At 35.5% G+C, this 9,068-nt stretch overlaps 1 protein-coding gene across 2 annotated transcripts; it reads left to right on the top strand.

The window, feature by feature from the left end:
- The first annotated feature begins 1,022 nt into the window (after positions 1 to 1,022).
- Positions 1,023 to 8,677, top strand: LOC121777400 (OVARIAN TUMOR DOMAIN-containing deubiquitinating enzyme 7-like). Of its 2 annotated transcripts, none has more exons than XM_042174647.1 (12): positions 1,023 to 1,340; positions 1,430 to 1,539; positions 1,632 to 1,707; positions 2,010 to 2,159; positions 2,315 to 2,376; positions 4,882 to 4,966; positions 5,086 to 5,235; positions 5,412 to 5,538; positions 6,157 to 6,287; positions 6,389 to 6,486; positions 7,703 to 7,830; positions 8,335 to 8,677. In XM_042174647.1, exons 1-11 carry the CDS (start codon positions 1,284 to 1,286, stop codon positions 7,818 to 7,820), a joined length of 1,164 nt encoding a protein of 387 aa, XP_042030581.1. In that variant the 5' UTR covers positions 1,023 to 1,283; the 3' UTR covers positions 7,821 to 7,830; positions 8,335 to 8,677. The 2 variants fall into 2 exon arrangements, with proteins under 2 accessions (XP_042030581.1, XP_042030582.1); XM_042174648.1 differs by having other exon boundaries at positions 1,075 to 1,340; positions 6,166 to 6,287.
- The last annotated feature ends 391 nt before the right edge of the window (positions 8,678 to 9,068 follow it).

Below are 9,068 nucleotides of genomic sequence, written 5' to 3'. Positions count from 1 at the left end.
TGCATAAACCATGCCAACAATATCAAAATCTTCCATCGAGCAGCAATCAATTAAAAAAATACCGAATTCAAAACTTAGAAGAAGAAACCTGTATGAAGAAGCTTACAACAATTGACGAATTGATAAATTGTTCATCTCGTCAAGAATTCAGTTGTAGATGCTCGGTTCTGGAAGAAAACAGAGCACCAATGAGGAGCCGTAGCCGTTGTTATTCACTGCCTCTGGCGAAGGACCCAACACATAGATGAAAAGGCTCAGGCAGATCTAGAATTGCAATATCAATGCCTCAAAGCTCGACGGCGGGAAAAGATGGTGCGACGGCGGTAAGTTTACGATGGCGGCCGTTGAGAGACGCCCTCACTACCGCAGGAGTACCCATCGAAGGAGAGAAGAACAAATTGCAGGGTCTTAGATCGAGTCGGCAGTGCACCGTCAGAAGGCCCACCGCCTTCAGCTAGAGTGTTGCCATGGGTGATAGGATATGGGGCGGTGGTAGAAATGGAATGAAGGGCAGCGTGGAAAACAAGGTTGAATAGTTCCATATCTCACCAATTTGGTGAGATACATAAATGAGGGAAATAGTGGTTTTTCATCGGGCCTAGACAGGCTTAGCGTGTTAACACGGGCCATGAGATAGAAGTATCTTTGTTACCAAATGAATGGAAATACATGGATACTAAACCTTATCTTGGTATCTCTATGCTATCAAACGGGTCCTAAATCTATTGTCCCAAAAGTAATCCACCCCGCTTTGCATGAGAGATTTTAGAATTTGACGTTAAATTGGATGATCTTCCTGTTTTTAAGATTAAATTCTCGCCTTTTTCAAAATATGAGATCGATGCACATAAATTTTTTATTTTTCTTCCTTGCATTCTTTTCATCTATGGACAAAAGAGAAAAAAATAAATATCCCATAAAAGAATAAGAAATAAAAAAAAAACACTAACATCTTTTGGTTTGGTCAGTTTATACTATTTTGCAATGGAAAAAATAAGTACTAGTATTTCATAAAAAAATAGGAGGAAAATCCATAAATCCCTAAAAAAAAATTCGCTTCATTCTTATCAGTTATATAAATTCACTATTTCAAATAATGTAGTCGATCATAATTTATAACAATATTCTTTTGGATTAAATTAAATTAAATAACAGATCATACTGTGAGCTAAAGAACATCAGAAAGAAAGCCCTTGATATCAAAATACCAAGCAAATCCCAGTTGGAAAATTGCAACCCCTAATTTCAAAATTGTGTCTTGGCGGCGAGGGACGGCAAAATACATGGCTAAAGCAAAGCATCAGAAGCCCAAACATAGAAAACCTGCCAAACAGACCCACGTAATCCATCAGTATTACTGCTATCAGTGATGCCATTTTGTTAATTTTCCTACTTTTGCGGTTTGATATTCGTTTTGAGTTGTGAACAGAGCAAAAAGCGGGGAGGGAAGCAAAACGATGTTTCTGAATTGCGGGAGCAGCTTGATGTTTTGAGTTTGAAGATAATTCAGGTGACTGCAGATGGTAATTGCTTTTTCAGGTGCGTTCAATTTTGGCTTTTTTGGAAGATATGTGTGTGTTGAGTGATGAATATGATCTGGATTCTGATTAATTGATTTTTTTTGAGGGTAGGGCATTGGCTGATCAATTGGAAGGCGATGAGGATCAGCATGAGAAGTATCGTGGCATGGTGGTGGAATTTATTAAGGTGAATCTATGAGAAACGGGGTTTTTTTTTGCTGTTTCAGTGTGTTGTGATCATCAGCAGGTTTTGCATTTGTTACTATAGTGATGATGGTGTTTAGTTAATGAGATGATTGTTGTTCTCTAGTTATATTGAGTTTGATTTGTGGTCGTTCTTCGGGGTTATAGAGTTTAGGGTTTAGATTTTCTTGAATATCTTAGTGAGATGGTAAGTAACAAGTACTTGTAGAACCGGGGATGGTAAATAAGTTTGTTTTAACATAGTTTTACCTGTTATTGGTCTGATTGATGTGTTACATCTAATAGGAAAACCGCGAAATGTTTGAGCCTTTTGTGGAAGATGAAATTCCTTTTGATGAATATTGCCAATCCATGGGAGAGGATGGTACTTGGGCAGGGAACATGGAGCTGCAAGCAGCTTCTCTTGTCACTCACAGTAACATATGCATTCATAGAGTATGTTATGTTTCCATGGTTCAAAACATGGAAATTGAAATTTCTAAATTTTGCTACTTTTCAGCAGCACAAGTAGTCCCTTTGTGTGCTCAGTTTCTATATATATTATTTTAGATTTTGTTGATTAATTAATAGTCTTATTCAATTTTTCGCAGAATATGTCTCCTCGGTGGTACATACAGAACTTTGACAAACATGACGCTCCGATGATTCATCTGTAAGACCTGTTGCTAAGCCATATTTAGTTATGGCAGCTTTCCCATTTTCAAAATTTTTTAAATGTTTTCAATAAGGTTATGTGATAAGAAAGCTTATTGGTTGCATCATATTATGTATTCTTGGTATTGATTGACAATTTTGTCCGAATGCATGTAAATGTACTCATATGTTATATCATTTGAATTTGAATTTCATGCTAGTGGTCTTTCATTTCGTGTTTGGGTTTCTTTTGGTAGTATTATTCTTGTGGAGCATATGACTAATTTGTAATGTGTATTGCATTTAAAGGGACATATTTATTGGTTGACGGGGATGCCCAAATTTGGCCTCTATTCGGAACACTCTTAACAACAAAAATTATAAACTCCCCAATTTATGTTGCATATATCTTATCATTAGGTCCTGCTGTAACTGATATGATTTCTTACCATTGGTATTACCTTCTTAAAAACACGTTAAATTTTTTGAAAATTAGAAACTTAGGTCCTTTCTACCGGCATGAACAGACAACTTTTCTACGAAGTTGTTTGTTCACTTAGTCAAACAGCATTTAATGCTCAGAGAATCATATTTCATAGTTGGAATGAAGGATTGGATTTTAGGGGAGGTTTTGGAAGAAAATAACAAATACTGCATATTAAGATAGTTTAATTACTCAAAAAATAGCTTACTCCATAGCGAGATTGATGTCAATCCAAAAGCTGCCATATGTTTTTTGTGAAGACTTCATGTGTAACATCTCGCGCCAGTGTGTTCCTGCTCTTCATTGTGGAAAATTAATGAAGAGTAAGATACTTATCTCTGTTAAATTGGAAAATAACGTATGATGTCAGAATAAGATACTTATTTAAATGACCGGTTATGTGCTGTTAATTTATTACCCATATTAGGAATTGATAAAGGTTGACATAGAAGAAGGAAACTTGAAATTAAGGTTGAGTCGAGGGATTCGATATAGAAGGTTAATGTAAAACTGATATGGAGTTAAGGCGGTTGAACACAAAACTTACGAAAACAAAGCAAAAAAGGAAGACATAGACTGGAGTTCAACTCAAAGAAAACAATCCCCTGGGGAGGCCTAAGACAATCCTCCGAAGAGGCCTATGGTTCTTCACCGCCAACAAGTTAGATCTCTACTGAATACATTCTTCAAATCCTCCCACAGAATTTACGGGAGTTTACTAGACAAGAATCCTCTAATTGATTTGAATCAATTCCTACTTTGTTCAAATCACATAAAATATAAACTTAAATTAAAGATAATAAAAGATAATAATTGACAATAATCAGCCAATTATTCAACAACAACTTTGAGGTAGGATAGTTATCCATCCACGAATGGGATCAATATAAGGTTGTTGAAAAAGAACTAAAACTATAAACTCCGAGGCTGACAACGATTGACTCTTAGGTTTTGCCTGGAAACATTAGTGATAGTCCTAAGTCCTAACTCTAAGAATTGCAATGGGTTGCTGAAAAAGAATTGAAACATTTCAGCCAAAGTCTGCCCATATGTAATGTTGTTCCCACTTTCATAAATTTTAATGAGGAACCCTACTATTCTAACGTATGAGGTTAAAAATGATTAGAAAGAATAATACAATGTAGGTCTCCGTGGGAAATAGTTAGACTTAGACCCGCCCTCTAATTCAAACTTCAAACAATTATATATATGTATAAGTATTTAGTAAGATATCTAGGGAATTCCAGTCCTATAAAATCTAGACTGCAAATCTTTTCACCCCCTTCCTCTGTGCTGCTGCTTCACTGCCGGATTACTATGAATTCATTAGAATGTGTATGTGGTGGACTGTAGTTGAGCTTTAGGTGGAAATTTTGTTTGCCTGTTGAAATGATTCCTGGGAATCTACTGTACTTTATGCAGCTCAACGTATAATCCTGCTTTAGTTCATAAATTTATTCCCTTTTTACCTAAGTTTCGTCCATTCTACTACCCTTGGCTCACACAATGAGATGATGAATCTTGGAGAATTTTTCTTCCTTAAAAATTAAAAAATGGTGTACTACATTTTCTAATGGATGTATCGTTTCTCCTGTTTAAGAAGTTGCAGATATTTCCGTGTAGTTATGCTCTACTAGCTTGTACTTTCCTATTAGATCAGGTCATTGTATCTTTTCACCCAATTGCTAAATAATTACCGTACTCACATAATTGGACACTATTCTATTAATGCATGATTTATGACTTTATCCGTACACTCATGTGCTTAATATTGAGGTGCTATGAACCTATGATTGATAATGGAGTACAGTACTGTGCCTGTTTATTTAAACTATCCGTTGTAACTTAGCTCTTAGATTGAATATTATTAGTAGCATTTGAAGTTAGTTTCCGACTTCCCCATTTCCTGGTATATCTTATGAACCAGTATTGTCCCATGTCGTTTTGATTGTACCTCTCCCACTCAAGAAAGACCTTCCAGCTGATTTTCCTTTTCGAGTATGTTTTGTTTTCAATCTCTGAGTTTGCGTACTCTTGCAGTTCTTACCATGATGGAGAACATTATAATAGTGTCCGCACAAAGGATGACACATGCTCTGGGCCAGCTAGGCCGATTGTTATAAAGGTTTTCTTTTTTCATGGATTTGTACTCTCTAAAGGAATTTTAAATCTCATTTTGCACATATTACCTGTAAATTTGCCCTCTTTAGCTCTAAATCTGATATATTCTAGCTATGTCAAAAGGGTGATGCTGATCTTTCAGCTAAATCAAATCAACCAAAATCAGCTGCAAGGAAATCCACAGAGGAATGTGGAATGAATGCTATATGTGAAGACTCTATCAAAATGGTGATGGCCGGAAGTGGATGCGAAGATGCTAGAAAAGTTGAACAGGTGATTATGTTTAAACAAGCTCCTTTCCCTCCCCCGTGTGCATTATATAGCCACTCTTATCCCAGATCACGAACAGGAAGATATGTGCTTGTTATATATTTACTTCAGATGGAGTTTGCTCCGGTATCAGTTATTCTAGGAAAGTTTATTTTTTATGTATCTAATTTCCAATGTAGGCTCTACAACAAGTGGGTGGGGATGCTGATGCTGCAATAGAAGTCCTTGTGTCTGAAGAAGGATCCTCAGATCATATAGCTGTTGAAGCTGAATCTTCTCCTTTAATCGAAACTCCTAATGGAAATGGTTGGTTTTATCTTCCATTGTTCCTCTGCATCTGCTAATTGTATTATGTATGCTGCTGGAATAACTTATCCTTTCTTAATTATCTATGCACATTTTATGTTTGCCTTTTTAAAATCGAGGTTTAATTCATATAAAATACTAGTACTAATTACTAGGGGCTACTGAATTTGTAAAAAGTTTGAATATTTCGTAAGTGCTATTATATGCAGCAGGAAATTATTCTCTTTCTTTGGCAACAAGATTATGTAAGATGTGATTGATTGAGCTGTGTGTGGTATACCGCATGCATCCAATAACCTTCCCTCCTAGTATGAAAGCATCGTCATTGAAATGGAACTAAAATTACTCTATTTTGGATAGATCGAAAGAAAGTAGAACTACTCTATTTTGGATAGATGGAAAGAACTAGAAATGCTCTATTTTGGATAGTTTTTCCATGTATTCCTATATAGATGGAAAGAAACTATAAATACACTATTTTTGGATAGTTTTTCCATCTTAATGCATTATGGGTTCTTCTTAAACCGTGGCATGCTGAATTTCTCTTTGCAATTGAATTTTAACAATCATTCTATTGTATTTACAACATATTTACTTGCTTCATGTTGTATCTTTGAGGTTTTCCAGAAGAACACCAAGCTGAGAAAGATTATCACAAGCTACTGGTTCAAGACACAACATTTGAACTGGAATTATCTGGCAATGATGCAGAGACAAATAACACAAAAGAGCCCCAACCTGATGAAAAGGTTCTATTAAGTGCAAGACACGGATGCCAAATACAGAAGTGCATTTAGCCTCTATCTTTAGTCTGTTTTCTGCGTTAGTTAGCATCACTTTATTGCTGCAGAAAATCCCAAGGAACAAGGCTTGCCCATGTGGCTCAAAAAAGAAGTACAAGTCTTGCTGCGGTACAGTTTCTGGGAGATCATCCACCAGATTTCCAGTGTACGATTTTAAATGCCTTTATAATTATTTGTAGCAGTTGATTATTTTGTTAATCTTTAATAGGTAAAAGCTACTCCACTTGACTAGTAAAATAGTCATTATGCTCATTCATTATCAAAACCGATTCTTCTCTAGGATGCTCATTAAATCTCTCGGGAGCCAAACATGATCCTCACGGTTGCGTTGATCTCTGTTAGAGACTGATACGAACCTCTATTATTATTATTTAGTTTAGATATTATAGGGATTTAGCATATCCTTTTCTATATCTTTGTTTTCTTGTTCATTAAGTCAGCAGCATTATAAATAGGATAGACTGTTATCTTTTTTATTCATTCAATCAATTAACAAAATCATTATCGTTTGCCCACTTGTGGAGTATCAAGCATCCAAAATTATCTATCGCTGCCGACAAGATTCATTCTTGCGCCCAGCTCTATCTCCGGAGATCACCGCCGACCCAAGACTTGGGCGCCGGATTAATCAACGGATTTAAACTCTCAACGCTGCCGACGGAGACTCCTCCGCGCCAGCCCTATCGTTTGTCCGCCGACCCTTAACGAGGGCGCCGGAATTATGGTGTTATAGTTGTGAACTCGGACGGAATTCACCGTTAGGAGCATGAGGCTCTTAACAGAGACTTATTGTTTTCTCTGTACTAAAAGCTTCACAATTTATCTTCTATTCCTGCGATCCTTGAATACTACTCCATTTCCTTAGAGATAGTTCTCCAACAGATTCACATGTTTATAGAAGAATACATACTTCATTTTCCATAGCAGAACATATTAGGCAGCAATGTACTTAAATGAACAGCACCAGCCACCAAGTCGACCAAATAGTTTTTCATGCTCACATTTGCCGAATTTTCCTAAAGCAGCTTATTGTTTTGATGAACTGCAGCTGAGCACAATTGATCTTGTTATATTGTTCTGTACTGCTTAGTAGTGTCACTTCGAAATGTGATGACTCTCACTTTAGGTAAAAATGTGAGTATCCTTTTTGTTTCCTCTTTGCATTAGATACAAAAAGAAAAAAGGCGAAACCGATTCTAATTTTAAGTCGGACCTTAGATTCTTCTGATACACACCATTGCAATAAAAGACTCTTGTTATGCAGATACTACAACATGGGTTTATGCCTTCAAAAACACTAATCAACTCACGACCAGATTACCTATATAATAATTTTTGTCTATACATTACTATGTCGACAGTAACCAAACAGTTGACTACGGTAAGAGCCGGAAGGACAGAAAGCAAGGTAGAAAAGGTGGCACAATTCTTGTTCATTCTGATGGAGGGCCGCCTGACATGGGTGCACTATGCATCTAACATATTCCAGGTAGCCTTCCATTGCTAATGTGTTATGTCCGATACTTTTATCTTGTATGGATAATACTCCATGGGGGTGTTCGGTTGCCAAGATTAAATCTTATGATTAAATATGTATCATGTTTGGTTAATAAGATTGAATCATACAACTTAATCCTAGATGAATAGTCTCATGATAATTAGTCATAGCCTCCCCCCTCCAACTAAAATAATCCCAAAATTAATCCTAGATGGATAGTCTCTTGATATTAGTCATGGCTACCTAACGCCACCCATGTATACCTGAAATGTCTGTAGCTTTTCAATTGAAATTCATCATGCATTACTACACATATAAATGCTATACATTCATTCATATTAAGATGAGTAACTAGAAGACTTGAGTTGGCTTTGATTTACCACAACATATAATGCTCTCTCTCTCTCTCTCTCTCAAGTTTGACTCATTAATGCTTCCATAGCCCTCAGCTGGAGAATGATTGATTCTTTGTCTATTTCTTTTTATATGTTGCAGGTCATTTATGGAAATAATTCAATGAATTGAAGATAAATTGTTGTATCTTATTCCGGCGAAGGCAACGCAGGAAATACCGTTTACAAAATATGGCTCATACCTATATACTCCATTTGGCATGGTTAGAAACTTAGAATAGCGAATACCTTGCAAGTTTTGACTCTTTTTGTTGTGTTATATTGATATAGGTTTCGTTTTAAGTGTAAAAACAATTTTTGTTTTAAGTGGAAATACAATTATAATTTATTTTCATTTTTTTATGTGAAGTTTTATGTAGCACTTAAATTCATTGTGCCGGCTGGGCCGAACATCTTACTTTTATTGGCCTATCTTGGTTCGATCATGAGATTTGTGATTTTTCATTGGGTTGGCTTCCGAAGTGATTATTTTTCTGGCTTTTATTATATATATATATAGGGTTGTTCCGAAGTGATTATTTTTCTGGCTTTTATTATATATATATATATATAGGGTTGTGATCAATTGAGATTTTTTAGCCTAATTGAGAATTGAGATGCATTATTAGCCACTCATTTTTATTAGATGAGTGGTCCAGAATTTACCACATGGAAAATATTTTTACATTAATTAATTGTGAAAGGGCAGAATGGTAATTTCATCATACATTTTATTTAATAAATATTTTTTTATTTTTTTAAAAAAATTAATTTTTTTTTCGATTTTTTATTTTTTTTTATTATTTTTATTTTTTTGTCAACTACATATACAATTCA

This window comes from Salvia splendens, chromosome 18 (assembly GCF_004379255.2).
Source record: "Salvia splendens isolate huo1 chromosome 18, SspV2, whole genome shotgun sequence".
NCBI classification, from domain to species: Eukaryota; Viridiplantae; Streptophyta; class Magnoliopsida; order Lamiales; family Lamiaceae; genus Salvia; species Salvia splendens.
This window is presented reverse-complemented; position numbering and strand designations above follow the sequence as displayed.